At 43.3% G+C, this 18,744-nt stretch overlaps 2 protein-coding genes across 3 annotated transcripts; one reads left to right on the top strand and one right to left on the bottom strand.

Moving 5' to 3' along the window:
- Positions 1-1,147: 1,147 nt before the first annotated feature.
- LOC144529415 (sclerostin domain-containing protein 1-like) lies at positions 1,148-8,442 on the bottom strand. The gene is made up of 2 exons (XM_078268492.1): positions 8,247-8,442; positions 1,148-1,569 (listed from the first exon to the last, which is right to left on the bottom strand). The coding sequence occupies exons 1-2, from the start codon at positions 8,440-8,442 to the stop codon at positions 1,148-1,150; spliced, it is 618 nt and encodes a 205-aa protein (XP_078124618.1).
- Positions 8,443-11,047: 2,605 nt separating this feature from the next.
- Positions 11,048-15,922, top strand: ssr2 (signal sequence receptor, beta). Of its 2 annotated transcripts, none has more exons than XM_078268011.1 (6): positions 11,048-11,132; positions 11,686-11,870; positions 13,480-13,578; positions 14,131-14,239; positions 14,337-14,414; positions 15,437-15,922. In XM_078268011.1, exons 2-6 carry the CDS (start codon positions 11,686-11,688, stop codon positions 15,545-15,547), a joined length of 582 nt encoding a protein of 193 aa, XP_078124137.1. In that variant the 5' UTR covers positions 11,048-11,132; the 3' UTR covers positions 15,548-15,922. The 2 variants fall into 2 exon arrangements, with proteins under 2 accessions (XP_078124137.1, XP_078124135.1); XM_078268009.1 differs by having other exon boundaries at positions 11,069-11,138.
- The last annotated feature ends 2,822 nt before the right edge of the window (positions 15,923-18,744 follow it).

Raw genomic sequence — 18,744 nt, 5'->3', positions numbered from 1 at the left:
CCAGAGCAGGTGATTCTATTCACTTCGTCCCTCAGCCCACAGCTTTCAGAGAGAAAAAACATCAACGGAGACATGGAACAATAACGCGTGTTAACATCCTGCAGTAGCTGGAACAAGCCCCAGGCGCCCCGAGGGAAAGGGATCCCCTTCACAATTAAACAAAGTCTGGCCTCTGTTTCATCTCTGACTAATGCCTCTGTTGGAGTTCCTGTCCGCCTGCAGCATTATGTCACAAACACAGCCCTGTAAACAATTTCCTTTTTCATTCATGATTATTTTTTATTTATTTCAACAACAATAATATAAAAAAAGAACTTCAATTGTTCTGGTACAAAAATAAATTACATACTATTCACTCTGAAAAACCCATACAACTTTACCCTGCACATATTGTACATTACATTCACACTACAGACTGCTATTGTATAAGTCTAACTTCACATTTGGAACTTTTATTAATTATGGCAACATTATGTTTTACATGTCTTCAATCCAACATCTGTTGAGCCTTTAACTATGTAATTGATTATTGTTTTTGATTATTTCACATGAACTAGCTGCCCTGTTGCACAGGACTACATCACCTTTAGTGGCAGCAGAAGACTCACTAACACTGCCTGCCATGTTGGATGCCCACAGTATTAGTCTCTCAAAGGGGCAGATTCAGAACAAATGCAAGAGCGAGTAGTTTATGCGAGGTAGAGCACCAAATGAACCATGAGCACATAACTCCCTCTAAAACCATATTGTCATGTTTACTTTTGTGTTCAGAATAAACAAATAAGATATAACATGTTAGTCAGTGAGCTTTCGAGGTGTTGGTACGTGTATTTTTAAACTTTGGACAGAGCTGGGCAAGCTGTTTCCCCCTGCAGATTATATGCTAAGCTAGGCTAACCATATCCTGACTCCAGGTTGGTACCTTATACACACACACACACACACACACACACACACACACACACACACACACACACACACACGAGTCTGAAAGAAAGCAAATATCTGTTTCTTCCTATTAAACTGTGTTTTGGGCCACAGACTAATCTGAACTAAAACAGTTTTCTATGTTACAATAATCTACGTTTAGAGACAAACCATACACTACTGACTTTGACCTCTATCTGGCTTGGCTCTTAAATATTTGTTAGTTGTCAGACTGCCTTGCGGCCGTCTCCTCAGGCAGTGCAGCCTTCCTCTGATGTTTCCTCTCTTTCCCACTGTGGACAGATGTGTCCTTGTGTCCTGAGTCATTCTGCTGTCTGGAGTAGCGCTTGCACTTGCAGGAGGTCACCACCGTGATCTTGTAGGTCCTGGAGCTGCCATCCTGGCACTGCAGCTGGATCCGCTGGCTCCTGGTCCGGTCAATGACGCAGCGCCACTCCTGGGAGTCGCGGCGGCTCCAGTGCCTCCCAGTGTAAGCCCCAATCCAGTTAGGCAGCAGGTGGGACGGCAGACACTCCCCAGCACACACCAGCTCCTTGATGGGGTTGACGCTGGTGCACTGGCCGTCGGAGATGTACTTGGTGGACCTCAGCTCCCTGCAGCCCACCTGGCTCTGCTCTGTGCCTGAGACATGAAAACTCAGTTAGATATATGAATGCTCCTCCTGTTCACAGGCCGTATTACAGAAACGTCTTACTGCAACTTACAGATCCTATCTGAACTGTTTGGTAACCATTGAAATTATGGGTTAAAGGACAAATCCGGCGCAAAATGAAGTTAGGGATTAATAACATGTGTACCGAGTCAACCGTTCTCTGGGATATGTTTTCATGCTAATCGAATGTGACCAGTTTTAGCGCAAACCGCTAATTAGCTTATGAAGCTAGTAGTCGGGGCACGGGTAAAGTAAAAAGGAATCGCTATTTCTATAACACTAACACGGCTCAAAATAGCACCATACTTCCACGGTAGAATAATGAGGGTCCCTGTACCCGTGCCCTGACAACTAGCTTTATAAGCTAATTAGCGGTTTGCGATGAAACTGGTCACATTCGATAAGCATGAAAACATATATGTGTAGGTTCATTTTGCGCCGGATTTGTCCTTCAAGACCTGATGATGGAAAAAACCCATTGCGGATGAACAGTTCCTAAGTCAATGCTCCTACTTTAAGTTAAGATAGGAATAGTGTTACACAAGCATCCTAACTTCCCAAATAAACTCTCTTAACTTTTTAAGGTCTTTTTTCTGGCCATCCTACACACAGAGTACGCCAGGCAGACACACAGGTGACAACCTAGCAGATGGATGTGGTAGAGACACACTCAGACATAGGCTACCTTCAGCATCCGTGGACAGCTGCAGACATGTTCCGGTCATGCGGACGTGCAAGCAGGTACATTCTGGGAAAGTGGGAATGTGACCACAACAATGCACGCAAGATAATGGCTGGACAACCGGTACATGTCCACAGCTGTCCGCAGACGTAGGAAACGGAAATTATGTCCGAGCTTCCCTGATGGGTGAACTGGGACTGCTTGCGAATAACGGTTAATGATCGGTTAACGAGGGTTGACAATTGGTCAAAAGAAAATTCTAAACTAGCATCCTAAGTTTCAGGCTTATGTTAATCTAGATGATATGAAATGTACATGCAGGTCAATCATTGGGGGGGTTATTTCCCTCCAACCCATAACAGGGACTTTAGAGGGACGATGGTCCCTGTATTAAGTTATAAGTTTCTGTTCTTGTTCCAATGTTCTTGAATGTGTGTTACTTTTTTCAAAAGTGGTGGAGATCTGTTTTTTGTAAGTTATATGTAAGTTAATGTAAGTTATCTGCACCTGAGGAAGGGAATACCTTAAAAAAAACATAGTACCCGATAGAATATGTAATATGGCAATCAAAACTAAAACCTTGAGTATAGGCACCACATGGTTAATGTAATTTCTCTGTAAAATCTCTGCCCAATCAAACACATACAATTCTAATAAAAAGAGAGAACATAGACATTGCATTTCTGCAAGAAACTCACATGATGGGGATAGAACACGAAAACTTAAAAAAACAAGGATTTAAGTATATTTTTCCTTTTCACAAAACATACTAGAGGGGTAGTTATACTGATCTCCGAAAGAGTAACGTACGAACACATCTACTAGTAAGGAAAGGGAAGGCAGATTCATACTGATAGAGGGAAAAGTGTGAAAATGTGTTCCCTCTACATTCACTCAGGGTCAGATGTCTATATACAAATGCTGGATAGGATTGTAACAGGGTGACGTCAACACCACTCTGAACCCTCATCTTGACTCACCAGGAATGAAAAAATCCCATCCACAAAAAATAACAAGAAAATAAACTCAGTAATATCAGAAATAGGGCTGATCCATCAGATAAAGACTATACCTTCTCTCCATCTCCACATTCAACATACTTAAGAATTGATTACTTTTTATTATTTGGAACGGATAGCAGCAGAGTGCAAAAAGTGTCATACTGGAACAATAGATCTTGAAAAACCAAGTTGGAACATAAGAAGTCAATGGATCCCAAGATTAAAGTAGAAATAAACTTTAGAAACAACAGGCAGATAACGCGATATATATAAGATAAATGCCCCCAAAACTAAGGACACCCACCACCAAATAAAGGACATTAAAGATTGCTTAAAGGAATATTATGAAAAAGTATATTCAAAACCCCAAGTCGACAATGACCAGAAAATGGAGACACTACTCTATACTATTTGCCAACCCTTACAGATATTAGATAGTGGTACTATAATAGATAGTGGTGGGGAAAAAATCGATACAGCATAGTATCGCAATATTTTCCGTGGCAATACTGTATCGATACACAGACGCCAGGTATTGCTCTTTTATTATATATTATTATATGTGTTGGTCAGTTTGTCTGCTTGACAATCCCATTTTGCAGCAATAAAATTGAAGTGAGATGAACAAACTGAGAAATGTATCTTTTTAGATAAAACTGTTTATTGTTGACAAAGTTTCCTTTTGGGGACATCATTTGAAATTGGGAAAAAATTGCAATATATCGCAGAATATTGCAATATGTTTAAAATCACAATAATACGGTATCGTGACATAAGTATCGTGATGATATCGTATCGTGAGGCCTCTAGTGATTCCCACCCCTACTTACAGAAGACAAAATAAAAGTCCAAAACCAAAAGTCTCAAAGAAGCCCTGACACCTAAAAAAACATTCAACTGGGTCCTGACAGAGGGGGAAACTCCAGCCGCATGGAAAGAAGGGAACATTTCAGTTATACCTAAGGGACAGAAAGATAAATTAGAGTGTGCAAGCTACTGATCAATTAGCATGCTAAACCTGAATTACATTTTATTTTCCTTTAATCATTGCCAAAAGACTTGGTAAAAATCGACCTGAAATATCAATATGGACAACAGATTATCACTCCCATTGCATAAAATACGGATGCTTGGTCAGGTGCCTTTGGCGTTGTTACTGACGCGTCATATCTAAACATGCTTTACCTAAACGCACTTGGTCGGGACTATTGGCGTCACTTTTGACGCAGTTAGGTTAAGGAAAAGGTTGTGAGTGGGCTTACGTTTCCATGACACATGGGAAGAATGGGACGGTTGGGTTTAGGAAAAGAAGAACGGACGGTTGGGTTTAGGAAAAGAAGAACGGGACAGTTGGGTTTAGGAAAAGAAGAACGGGACAGTTGGGTTTAGGAAAAGAAGAACGGGACAGTTGGGTTTAGGAAACGGGACACGCGGGACACGATCCCCAGTCTCCTTTGTGAAAGTCCTGTGTTGTTTGACTTGTCCACCACTCCAACCAACCTCCCTACGCGGATTTTCGGCTTTTCATACTACTCGCTACCATAGTCGCTCTTAGTGCTACGTCATCTTAAAACCCCGTGTAGCTGCTGCTCTCCCTGGTGCGTTCTACAAACACGCTGAAGAGCGCTTTTTGCGTCGCTTCTGACAGCTACTGTCCAAATGTCCGTATTTTACGAGTTCAATGGGTTTATATGGACCAAACAGGATTTGTCTGGTCACGTCAAAGTCCTGATAACATTATAATAACTTTACAAAACATTAGACATATTAATCAAAACAAAATACAGGCTATGCTGATAAGCCTAGATGCTGAAAGGGCTTTTGATTCAGTTAGATGTAAATTCCTATTCAATTTCATGGAGAATTTTGGGTTTAATCAAACAATCATAAGGCGTTAGAGATGGGCCATTGGTTAAAATTGAGAAAATGAATAAAGAGCTCACTGATTGCTTTCGTTTTGAGAGATCCACAAGACAAGGCTGCCCAATAAGTCCACTTCTATTCAAGATTATCAATGAACCGTTGGCACAACGGATTAGACAGGTCCTTAAAGAGTAAGTACCGTTTTTTTCAACCTGGACCCTATTTTCCTATGTATTGTGTGTGACTGATGGGAACAACAATCTTTGTCATTGGTCCAGTATTAAGTGAGATCGCTGCAGTCAGCAGCGGCGAAACAATCTACAATGTTAGTTAATAGGGCAATTGTGCAGCTTGTATTTACCTTCACAAAAGTGTTTGTTTTGCTGCTGACAGGCTCAGATTAACATGAGTCAAGTGACAAGTGTCTGACAACATTATGGAAAGGATTTCTAAGGAGGCCGACCTTTCTGTTAAAGAGTAAGATCCTTTTTTTATACATAAAAACATCCGCGAAATTGCGTTTGCTAAACCCACCAGACTCCATGTAAATAAACAGTAATTTTAGCATCGTAAAAGACACTTCATTCAAAGTCGACAGAAACAAAATAAAACTATGAAAAGCCGTTTTGGCTCGTCTTTCCACTTTTCCAACCATCACAACAGTAGTTTTGGTTGAAATAAACACAGAGTTTACAGATTTACATGTGAAAATATGTTGGCTCTATACACACTAAAATTAAATGGAGATTTAGCGCTAGCGACTTGTTTCTAGTTAAACAGAAAGGTCTTAAAGAGGTTTTAAAGGTCTATCTCTGTAGGGATCCAGTTGGGGCTGTGATGAACAGTGGCAATTATAGTCACAATAAAGATAATGGAACTATAACTAGAAATAGTAGTTGTAGTAGTTCATGGCAAAAGGAGGTTGGTTTCTGTAGAAGTCTATGAGAAAGTGATCCACTTCTCACTTGATTTATTACCTCAGTAAACATTTTCATAATGAGTTTATGGTCTCAATCGTTAGTTTTAAGTCTTCTGCAACACAGAATAATGTTCGTTTTTTGAATTATGGTTTCGTTGATTTTAAAATCTGTGATAAAGCAGGGGGTGTTTTAGGGCGTGGCTATGATGTGATTGCCAGAGAAAGTGTGTAACGTAACGTGTAAGCAGCTCCTCCCTCACTCTTCCCTCTCGTCTAAAATCGTCACATCCGCAACCAGGATGGCTGCGCCCGTAACGGAAAACTCGACGACTCATAGCAGATCTCCAAAAACCAATGGGTGACGTCACACATGCTCTGTCCATTAATATTAACAGTCTATGGCGGCGGGTAGAGACAGAGAGTCAGAGGAAGGCAGGGAGAGGGTAATACATAAATGTGACTTTATGAAATAAAAGTCCCCCCAAGCATTATCAGAGTATAGGTTTCCAAAATTATTTTAGCCTGGGCTGAAAGCAATACTGGTACATCGGCACTGTTGCCTTGGAAATTACATCAGGTACCAGAATATGAAAAAACAGGCCTTTTTTCGTTTGTGTTTTCTAGTGATTTTATTTTTTGTTATATGAAATAGAAAAATGAAAATCAAAGCATATTTTAAATTTCTTTTACTACCTTTTGACCATGAGAAGGAAAAAAACATCTTTTATTTCAATTTCAAATTTTGTATTATACAACAAAAATCAAACAACCACTCGTTTTTTGTTTTTTTAATACCCATTTATGCAAGGAAAATCGAATGACCAAAAGATACACTGACCACTTTGTTCCTCCTCCCCCCTCTTGTGATTGATGTTGTACCGTCACGTGACTCAGCGGCGCCAGGCAAACAAGCAAGCAGCGGCCAGCAGCACCAAAGGGGTAAGCGCGCGACCACAAAGCGTAGCTCCTATGGCGCCATTTTGTTGCTATCAAGCCATCCCATTGACTGCCATTCATTTTGACGTCACTTTGACAGCGAATAACTTTACATCTGAAGTGTTTAAAGACTCTATTTGTCCATTGTTTATTTCTAAAGAAACACGACAATGTATAAAAGGCTCCATTACCTTGTATCTCACGTTTTTTGTAAAAATAGGCTAACGATTTTGTCATAACCACGCGACTTACTGTCGCATAGTAGAGGAATTACCGTATAGTACAGGAGAAGCTCTCAGGCAGTTTCGACTTACATTAGCTGTTTAAGTTTAATTACTAATGTTAACTAGCATTTTAGTTAGCAATAATTAGCCTGTGTCTATGTTATCTCCTTACATATACCTACGCTCTCCGTCTCTGCAAGATTGGGAATGGTTGAGATTTCTCTTGGCACAGCTACCAGAAGACTTCCAACTTTCAGACAGGTTGCTCACGTCACATCTACGTCTTCAAGCTCAGTTGGAGGCTGCGCAGTAACGCTCCATCACCGGAAAAGTGCTTCTAATATACATCACTGGTCTCGAAGTTGTAGAAAACAACGGCGTCACTTTGTCCATTTATTTTACTGTCTATGAGCAGGACACACACACACACACACACACACACACACACACACACACACACACACACACAACAACAACAACAACAACAGCAACAACACGCCCTGTATTTACTTGGTATCGATCAATACCAAATGTTGCAGTAGGATATCGCACACCACTAATAAGCACTACATGTCTGTGTGGACAGCGATCCCTCTGGTGCACCAGTAGCCTTTTCATTTCATGTTTGTTTTGTGGTATATACAACAGTTTCAAGTTTGATTATGAACAATATACAGAGCTGGTTTAATATTGTGACACAAGTTACACAATGAATGGATGGGTAGATAGCAGCTGGTATTTGACTTAGGCCTACATTGCAAAATCCATTTATTCTTTTCTTTCTTGCGTTTTTGTCCCTTATTCTCTTGTTCTTCCTAACTTCTTTCTTTCTTTCTTTCTTTCTTTCTTTCTTTCTTTCTTTCTTTCTTTCTTTCTTTCTTTCTTTCTTCCTAAGTCCCAATATGCATCGACTCACTCACTTTGAAACAATAGCCTATGCGTCAAGCTTTACTGAGCAAGACAAACCATAGGCTACACTTAGACAAATGTTAAAGTGCTGTAACTGCGCATGCGGACTCACCGTTCCGCACAGCGTCCCCCAGCCGCCTCCCGCCGTGCCTCGGCCGGTTCGTGTCCTCCTCCGCCGGCTCGTCCTGGGCTGGCTCAGTGTGTCCGGACTCTGTGGCGGCGTTGTGAACAGCTGAGCTGCGCGTGCTCAGCAGCAGCAGGAGCGCAAGGAGCGCGAGCAGCTGGAGTCTGCTGACAGGACGGAGCATGACTGATCTGAGAGCTGCTGTCAAGGACAGATAGCGTTCCACCTGATTAGATCTAAACTGATCTGAGAGCTGATGTCAGGGACAGACAGGGTTCCACCTGATCAGATCTAAACTGATCTGAGAGCTGCTGTCAGCTGACAGCAGGGGACCGGGGTCTGACTGACTGACTGATCTGATCCGAGAGATGCTGTCAGGGACAGTGTTCTGACTGATGTGCGGCAGCTGTGCTTTATATATCCAGCGGTGCACACCGGGAGGAGCCCTGCCCACCTGACAGCAGCTGCACGCCCTTCTGCTGCTCCACAGTTCTCAGCAACAAGTCCTGTTGCGCCTGTTCAGCTCATCAGTAAACCATAGGATGCTTGAGGTGTAGGATGCTTCAGCTCCGGAGCCTCACTGGAGAATACAATGTTACTGCTCCTGATGAAAATGTAGCCTAAATCTGTATTATAATTTTAAACTTTTATTTTGAAAATACAAATACAAACATAACTATACCAGTGCCACACCCTAGAATTTAAATATACTGTAATGTTGCTTTACATGAAAAGAAAAAAAAGGAAGCAGAACTCCCATATTGACATATGTGCCTCCATGACTCCATCTTTTCTCTGACTCACATCATTTCTAAAAGAAAGAAACACGTGTGCCGCTGGAGGCCATATCTTTCTGTTCCTCAGCCTATGTGACATTCTTTCACATGCAGTAACATTTGTCGCCCAGAATTCCGGTTCTTAAAATGTTTCCGTCCAATAAGTATTGCTGTCTTTGTACAGTCCTTCAAACAGATCATAATAAATACAATATTTAGACAGAATACAGACTGCAGGCCTGTAACATCAGTATAACAGGTGAATCAGATGTTGGATTGTCCACAGTAGGCTACATAGTGTCCCTTCATCTTCCTCACATGTCCAGCAGGCTACAGACTTTCAAACTGGATGTCAAATGGAACCGTACTGTACCTGAAGAAGGTTTTTTGTCTCCACCTAGAGGCTGAATATGGTTCAGTTTGGTAAACACTATTACTGATATATAAATCTGTTGGATAGGCTGCACCAAATACCTTGAGTTTACCATTAAAATATTCTTGCTGAGTTGCTTTTTATACATCCATCTATAATATATTTCATGTGGAAATCAACCAGCATACACCTGGAGGCTCTATGGCAGTAAAGCTGTGATTTCTTTGTTGGCTTGCCAAGAATAAAGAAAGCACAGATGAGCACTACATGTCTGTGTGGACAGCGGATCCCTCTGGTGCACGAGTGGCCTTTTCATTTCAAAGTTTGATTATGAACAATATACAGAGCTGGTTTAATATTGTGAAACAAATTACACAATGAATGGATGGGTAGATAGCAGCTGGTATTTGACTTACATTGCAAAATCTATTTGTGCCCACTATTATTGAACTTTCTTTATTTCTTTCTTGCATTTTGTCCCTTAAGCTCTTGTTCTGCCTATCTTCTCTTCTCTTGTCTTCTTTCTTTCTTTCGAAGTCCCAATATGCAGTGGAAGCCAATACCTTTCTCTTTAACTTTTAAATCCCGATGGTAGCTGTAATGACTCTGGCCATCTGTTCCTGCATGGTACATAACCCTGTTTTTCATAAAGTAGGCTAAAATGAACTACTTCACCCAGGCTTTACCCGCGCTGCTGCAACAGAGTCAGCACTCGCAAATACGGCATAAAAGTGCATCCAAATGCAGGAAATGACGTTGTTGACACTCAAAATTTCCCTGGGGGAGGAAACCCAGACCCCCCAATATGATATGCCCCTCTCTTCAGGAGGCTGAGAAGGCCTTCCTCTCTGGGCCAGTTTATAATCGTAAGAGGTAAGAGTAACTTAACACAATGCAATGCATTCTTTATCAACTATTTACTAATATTAGTTAATATCTTAATTTAGAAGTAGTAATGCTACTGAATGCATCTTCTTGAAGTGTTACCAATATTTCTATTAACCCAGCAGTGATTGTGTTGTGCTTTTATTATTTCAGTAAAGTGGAGGACATAGAGGCATTGAGGAATTGAGGAAAGAAGGATGAGCATTCAGTTGGTATGTAGTACTGTTACCTACTTCACAATTTGGGGTTTCAGTACTGAAGGGTCAGGAAAAGTCAAACGTTGATAAAATGACATTTCTACCCCTCTCTGTCTCTGTTTCTCTCTCCCAGGGATCAGTGAGGTTCTGTGATCCTCCACTGTTTGTGTCGCATGCTCACTCAGCCATCAGCACCAACGGAAAAAAACATATTTCTTCTTCTCTTTGATGGGGGGTGGGGTGCGGGGTGTGGAATCTGTTTAATATGTACTGTTGTTTCCAAATAAATTAGATGAATTAAAAATTGCCCAACATGCAACTCTTAGCAACCAAGTTGAATTGGAAGACATAAAGTAAGGCTAGTATTTGGGTGAAGTAAACCTTTAAAACTATAAGTAGTTGGACAGAAAGTAGGATTAGGGTGGAATAAACCTTTAAAACGTTTGTGGTCATCCAATTCCACCGGAAAGGGGAGGGACTTCCTCTGCAGTCAGATGAAACACCGCCCCCAGCCACCAGGGGCGCTGCGCTGCTCGGTACACGCATGGACGTAGGGGACACGTCATGCAAACAGCAGCTTTACCCTTCTGAGCATGCGCATTCAGTCCTTCAATATCCGAGATTGGAAGAGCAGCAGTGGACGGTAATGGTCTGTTCCTTTATTTCTTTTAACCGTACAAACTGCACTCATTTCTAACTTGGTATTCCAGAATGAGGTACATGAACATGACTGGCTCAGTTTGAATGATGTAGACGCTGTTTAGTGTAGCGTTAGCGTTAACTGTTAGCTAGCTTTGTCTCTGTCTCTGGGAGCTAACGTCACATACAGCCCTAACGTTAACGATATGTCTCGTCTTGTCCACGTAAGCGTCTGGAACAGTGTCGAGCACTTTGACGTTAGAGCGAGCTACAAATGTCAAACACATGAATTCATCAATTGAGGAATGCTGTCAACATTTAGAACAATTTGTAAATAAAGCTTTGTTTAAAATCTGGAAACTTCTGGTCGGTTTACAGCTAACTGTTAGCCGAGGACATATTCAGTGCTTTGTTCCATAAACATGTCTTCTGCTGTAGTTTGTGTAAATGCTGCTAGCTTCATTAAAGTAGAGATTGAGCCTTGTTCAGTTCACAGCCAGATGGCTGCACTGAGCTAGCGAGTGTGTGAGCTGTCAGATTTGCTCTCTCCTTTGCAGATGACGATGATGATGATGATGAAGATGAAGATGGTGCTGCCCGTGTTTCTGCTCCTGGCTGTGTTGGGCCTGGGCTCCGGAGAAGAGGGAGCCCGCCTGCTGGCCTCCAAGTCCCTACTGAACCGCTACGCTGTGGAGGGCCGGGACCTCACCCTGCAGTACAACCTCTACAATGTGGGCTCCAGGTCAGGCTCAGTGCTCTGCTCCAGCTTCTCTCTCTCTCTCTCTCTCTCTCTCTCTCTCTCTCTCTCTCTCTCTCTCTCTCTGTGTTGATATTATAAACTGTGAATAAAACTAAACAACGGCACAGTAAAGGTTGAGACACCGCAGCCGTCTGCGCAGAGCCGTCGCAGCACACGCGTACACAATAATGGTGAGACGTCGCGTGAAAGCAGTTTTCCTGCAATAATGTAGATACGTTAGCCGTAATGTGCTAATCGCTATGAGCATCACAGATTGGACAAACTGCATGGGACCGGAGTATTAAAACTGCCTGTGTTGACCTTGTTTGCTTGCAGCAGGCCCCAGCCAGGTAGGGGGGGGGTGTTCTCTTTGGACTGTGCCGACATCAGCAGCATTGGGGGGGGGAGTGTCAATGAAACGGCCCTATTGTGTTCTCAAACTCCCCAACAAAGCACAAGTAAATTCACAGTTACCATTTTCCGTCAGATCGTTTATAGATCACGACGTTTCCGAACCGCACTTGAAGGCGTCTTTATTTCACAGGAGAGGGAAGGAAAAGAGACAAGCGAGACATAGCGAGTGCTTTGTTGTTGCAGAACTTTTCCACAAACTCCTGGGCACTTCAGAGCTTGTGTTTGGTGTTTTAAAACTTTTTTTGTGGCAGTGATGTTTCCCGTTCCCCACACCGACTCAAAACACTCCGACATGTCTGATCGACGCGCACATGACTGGCCACCGCAGCGGGACGCAGGGTGGAGTTTCTACAAAAGTTGAGTCGGTCTCAACTTTTCGCCACAGGGCCGCTGCGTTTCTTTGATAGTCCCCCTGCGTGTTTGTTTTCGGAATTGGAATGAGGCAACAAACATCGAGGAGAAACCTCCGAGCCGGCTCGTCTGCGTAGTTTTTCTCTTTTAGCAACCGTGCTAACAGCTGTTCATGTCACTTTGTGCGTAACAGTGAACTTAATCATGAGTACCATAGTGACACGGCATGCGGCTGACAGCTTTTTCAGACTTTAATTGTGATTTAATTTGAGTGTTCTGATATGGAACGGTGCGCTCTCTGGGCCAATGGGTCTGACTGTCTGCAGCAGCACACAGCTGGCTGCTGTTCCGACATCATGTAGCCAATGGGTCTGACTGTCTGCAGCAGCACACAGCTGGCTGCAAGGGCCCAGTCGTCGAATCAAGGGGAGGGTCCACTTCTTGCAGAGTTGTTGGGAGCTGAATGTTGTGTTTGTCCAGTACGGGCCAGTCAGGAAACCCTGGTTGATCCCTCAGCAGCTGGAAACGTGGAATGTTAGCAGAATGTGACAAATATAGTACTATATCTGTGCTATTGTACTGGGTTATTTATCTGGGTGTGTTCTGGAAACATTGGTCAACTTTAGATAAACAGATGGATATAGAGTTGTATGAATGGCTGGCTCCTAAATGATGGGACAAACTCCCTATTGACATCAGGACAGCTGAATGTCTACACATCTTCCGCGCGGCAAAATAAAAACGCATCTCTTCTGACTGCACATTGGCTAAGAAAAAAACCCAGCACTTAACTGACTTAAATGACATGTAATGTATCTGAGTGTCCTCTCTCTGTCTGTTTCTACAGTGCTGCTCTGGAGGTGGAGCTGTCGGATGATTCTTTCCCCCCTGAAGACTTTGGAATCGTTTCAGGAATGTTGAATGTCAAATGGGACAGGATTGCACCGTATCCTTGAACTGAAATGTCTTGTTATCGGTCCTCTCAGCCTGCGGTTGTTGCTGCTGTAGGAGCGGGTCAGTTATGGAGTTTAATGGGAGAATGTGTGCTGACTCAGGGCTCCACACGGACACACAGTGATTCACCGTCACAGGCGAAAAACAGGGGGAACTGAGCATGGAGTGAAAACAAGTTGAAATGACTTGTCAACGTCACAGACTGCTGAACCTACAACACAGTAGCACTGATGGGGAGAGTTATTCAAAGCTTGGCGGGTAAAGGTGTGTTCAGGTGGCAGAGATCGGAGCAGTCAACACACAGCATGTGTATGAGCACACGCATGAATACAGCAAGACGTGTTAGCACATTGTCACACAGGACACTTTCAAATCAACGTTGGGCTCTGAAGTGTCAAACATATCACTCTACTGTAACAACTAAAAGTCTAGAGAGACGCTCGGGCCATGAGGGTTTTTTCCCCCTTTTTGAATTGCTTTCAGATATGCGTGCATGGACTCTTGATCATTTTCCAGTTGTCAGATTTAACTGTTGAACTTCCAGAGCCAGCAACGTGTCTCACACAGTGGTGCTGCGCCCCCTGAAGGCTGGCTACTTTAACTTCACCTCTGCCTCTGTCAGCTACCTGGCCCAGGAGGGAGGACAAGTCGTGGTATAAGCCCTTTATCTTGATGGTGGAAGCAGTTAAAGTGTGTGGTGCAGTGAAGCTGAATCAGGTGTGTGTGTGTCTGTCTCTGTCTCTCCTGCAGGTTGGCTACACCAGCGCCCCCGGCCAGGGAGGCATTCTGGCTCAGCGCGAGTTTGACCGCCGCTTCTCCCCCCACTATGTAAGTGTTCCACTAACTGTAATACCCCTTTCACACCGAAAGGGGTGAATTGATGTGCTAAATTACTGTGCAGGGCTTGAAGTATTCCGGCACCGTGCCAGATCTCCGGCGTGAGGGGGGGGGGAATTGGGAACTTGCATGCGGTTTAATATTTTCGAGTCAATTAATTTCACCTACCAATCATATGAGAGGAACGCAGGTCTAACTAACGCAGGGCTTAAAGTACTGGGCCTGGTGCCGTATTTCTGGCGTATGACTATTTTAGAAAAATAAATTAATTTAGAAAGTCCACATAGGATTTGTTTAATGCGCTGTATTTAACCAATCATCGGACTTCCACCTACCAAAAACGAGTTCTAGCCAATCAGATGCAAAGTAGGGCGGGTCTTTGCCGAAATGCGAGAGTGCGGTGCCGGTGTGGTCTCCGGGGTGACGCGCCTAAAAAAAAAAAAAATGGAGGCAAAGTTGATCAAACTTAGAGCACGTAGATACAGCCTTAGTTGAGAAAGGAGTTAAAACCAAATGGCGTGAAGGGTGGAGACGGGAAGCCGTTTAGCACTTAGTGCCTCATTTTTGAGGGAGGCGGGTGCTTGCTTCTGCAGCGCGCGTTCAAGGAAGACGCTGTACGGCAGCAGCTGTAAGACAGGGCTGCTAGTCACAAAGCTTCGGTCCGTGCACTCTGTCATACGAGTATGTTACCGACAACGACGGCTACCGCTACCGCTGCGACTGATTTGGAATCAGCATGGCAGGTATTTAAACCTAACGGCCTTGTCCCAGAGTTAAGACGTCTAGCTATATGAAAAGCTAAACAATGCAACGTTTTTGATAAATGATGATAATGTAAACATGGACAAAATCATGAATGTACTCAATCGCTTTTTTGTAGTTCTTAAAAATGATGACATTTATTATTGTGTAATGTAAGAAGGACTTTAACAGTTTTGCCAGTCAAATAAACTTTAGACTCCCATTGCACACAGAGCATGGGTAATAAAATGCCCCGTGTATGTCTGTTGTAGCTGGACTGGGCTGCATTCGGCGTGATGACCCTGCCCTCCATCGGCATCCCGCTGCTCCTCTGGTACTCCAGCAAGAGGAAGTACGACTCGCCGAAGGCCAAGAAGAACTGAGCTGGGATTCATCGGGGGAAGAAGGGGGGGAAGCGGGAGGGGGGGGCACAGGGGGAAGGGGGGCACAGGCTCTCTGAAAAGCTTAATAACCCATATTGGGGTTGAAAGTAAAATACAGTGACCAAGGAACAGGGTTGTGATTTGATCAAACAGGCAGCGTGATTCAGGAAGAAGAGCAGCAACAGTACCGTGTGCTTCTCCCTATGACCATGGCCGGCCGTTCCTTCACATTTGCAGATGGTTCATGTGACAGAACATTTACTCCTGTTAAAAGGGTTTTGTGGTTTTGTAATTGTGGAATTTGTAGATTTGAAGTTTATAGCCAGGTGTTGAACGTCAAGATGAATGAATAAAAACTAGCTGGGTTTTTCTAAAGCTGTGTCTGTCACTTTTTGTAACCTAACATTCCATGGAACCACGAGAACAGATTTTAAGGTTATTGGCTGATGTGTAAACATGGCAGAATCAATCAACAAATCATCGAGCATGAGCAGAGAACAAGGTAGCCTGGTGTAGCGGGGACATTATGCACCCTTAAAATGTAACTACCATTTTTTTCAACCTGGAACCTTTTTTCATATGTTTTTGTGTAAGTGACTGAACAATCTTTGACATCGGTCCAGTAGCTTCACAAAAGTGCTCGTTTTGACACCGATATGCTCAGATTAACATTCTAAGTGTCTGACAACATTATGGAAAGGATTTCTAAGGAGGTCAACCTTTCTGTTAAAGAGCAAGATCCTTTAGTTAAACATAAAAACATCTGGGAAATTGCATTAGCTAAACCCACCAGACTCCATGTAAATAAACAGTAATTTTAGCATCGTGAAATACACATTCAAAGTGGACAGAAACTAAATAAAACTGAAAAGCTGTTTTGGGTCGTCTATCCACTTTTCCAACCATCACAACTCTAGTTTTGGTTGAAATAAACCAAATATATAATAGTTTACAGATTTACGAGAGAGGATGTCTGAGACATATTATAGGTGGTTTGCAATATATTCATAACTTAAAAACCTATTAAAATGATCACGTTTAAATATGTATTTTACAGACAGTAGGTCACTGATGAGGATGCTTAGGGATTTGCTAAAGACTTCAACACAAACTAACAACTGAAAGTTGAGAGAAGATGTCTGAGAAATATTACAGGTGGTTTGATGTCAATATCTTCAGAAATGAAAAACTTATTAAAATTACAATCTTGAAATGTGCAAAAAACATTTGCTGTATTTGTCTATTTGAAAAGTTTCTTTCTACTAACTCAGAAGTGTGAAATGTTTAAGGGTTGCAACTTTCACCATCATCCCGGACATCCTCAGCACCAAACTCACCCAGCTCACTGTGCCAGCCTCCACCTGTCAGTGGATCACAAACTTCCTGACTGACAGAAGTCAGCAGGTGAGGCTGAGGAACATCACATCCAGCACCCGGACTATTAGCACTGGCGCCCCCCAGGGGTGTGTGCCCTCCCCACTGCTCTTCTCCCTCTACACCAATGACTCCTGAAGTTCGCTGACAACACTTTCCTTTATTGTGTCCTTTATTATCTTTTTTTGTGTCATTTATTATCTTTTTTGTGCACATTATGGGTTTACAAAGTGAAAAAGCCCAAAGTCCACCCCAAAGGGACTTACCATCTCCAATAGAAAACACTGTTCACAAACTGCTCCAAACAGCTCTGTTGTAGTCCAGCCTTTACTTCCGTGACGAACGAGCGTCACTTTGTAACACACATTATTATGCTCGCCTAGCTGCTAGCGTGGCACGCCCTCATACTCTGCTTCTGACTGGCTAGTAGTCCTTACCTAGCTACTGAGCATGTGCGACTCCCAACAAAGATGGAACAGAAGTGAGATGTCTCACTCTGTAGCTAAAACAGAGAGCTCAACACACAGGGTGAAAAGAGGAGCTGCAGCAATGTGCTGTACAACAAATATATGGTGTTTTTTTTTTTAAATTAAACCATGTAAACCTATTCTGATATAACCTCTAAATACAATTATGAACCCGAAAATGAGCATAACATGAGCACTTTAAGTCTGACAACCTGATCCTCTCTGAGCTAACAGTCAGTGCTACGATGGTGCGAGTGTGATGTCGGGGAAAAGAGGAGGCGTCCAGCAAACACTGCAGGAGAAATTGGAGCGAGAGGGACCATATGTTCAATGCTTCAACCATCAGTTATGTGTGTGACATGCTTTATAGGTTCATGAAAAAGCCAACTGTGGCTGCAGTGTACACGGGAGAACGCCTGAAAAGGCTATTAGATCAAAGGTGGACCGGTCACCTTGGCACCGTGTCAGTGATCGTGAACACCTCTGAGGCTGGCATGCAGTTCCTTGTGGAGATTGACAGCAGTGGCATGCACGCCGAAGTTAGAGTTGCTGCAGGGCGTCCTAAAAGCAGTGCAAGAGCCCCACTTCAGGTTTACTGTGGTTATGGTCCACAAAATCCTCGCCCTTCTAGACCCTCCTAACAAGGTGTTGCAGGATAGAAAAACAGACCTCTACACTGGAGCGAAAGTTGTAAGAAGTGCTTTGGATTGCGTGGAGAAGCTCAGGGGTGACTCAGAGTTCGAAGCCATTTGGGCAGACTGCACTGGTAGGCCTGTCGCGATAGTCAATAAATCAATTAATTGCACGATACAAAAAATGAGCTCGATAATTTTTCCGGCCGCGATCATTTCCATTTGCATGCTTGTTTGTTTTCCTTGTCTCTCTCTCGCTCTCTACCAGAGACTGGATGACCACTCTCGGTTCCTTAGCGTAATGAGGAGTGAACCCTCTTGTCAGTCGCATGGTCTTTGTGTGGGGAGGCGAGCTCCTGACGGAGAGAGAGAGAGAGAGAGAGAGAGACGCTAGTTGAGAGTTGGAGCGGGGTTTCCACACTGTGCAGTTAAGGCGCCGTCAAAAAAAAAAAAAAAGTATATGAGCGATATCCGCCGTGTTACTCGGCGTCCTGTTTTCTACCTTTCATTCCAAAGCACACAGTTGACAACCTGAAGGTGGAAGCGGTGGAGACAGGCTCGGACATACACGCACGCCGCTGTGGACTTGTCAGTCTCGCAAGCGGTTTCAGGAAAGTGGCTGCATGTGTCCGACAATGCACAGAACATTAACAAGCCTACAGCTGTCCGCGGACACGGAGTGCGGAAAGTGTGTCGGAGGCTCCCAGACAGTGAACTGAGACTC

Source organism: Sander vitreus, chromosome 14 (assembly GCF_031162955.1).
Source record: "Sander vitreus isolate 19-12246 chromosome 14, sanVit1, whole genome shotgun sequence".
Taxonomy (NCBI): domain Eukaryota; kingdom Metazoa; phylum Chordata; class Actinopteri; order Perciformes; family Percidae; genus Sander; species Sander vitreus.
Note: the sequence above shows the minus strand (reverse complement) of the source record. Positions and strands in the feature narration are given on the sequence as shown.

Bases quoted from the DNA above. Each gene is read 5' to 3' on its own strand.
- LOC144529415 (XM_078268492.1), bottom strand. From the start codon at position 8,442: ATGCTCCGTCCTGTCAGCAGACTCCAGCTGCTCGCGCTCCTTGCGCTC. The intron at 1,570-8,246 runs GTGAGTCCGCAT...TTCATGTCTCAG, and splicing joins GGGGGACGCTGTGCGGAACG to GCACAGAGCAGAGCCAGGTG.
- ssr2 (XM_078268009.1), top strand. The intron at 11,871-13,479 runs GTCAGGCTCAGT...CTGTTTCTACAG, and splicing joins CTCTACAATGTGGGCTCCAG to TGCTGCTCTGGAGGTGGAGC. The intron at 14,240-14,336 runs GTATAAGCCCTT...TCTCTCCTGCAG, and splicing joins AGGAGGGAGGACAAGTCGTG to GTTGGCTACACCAGCGCCCC.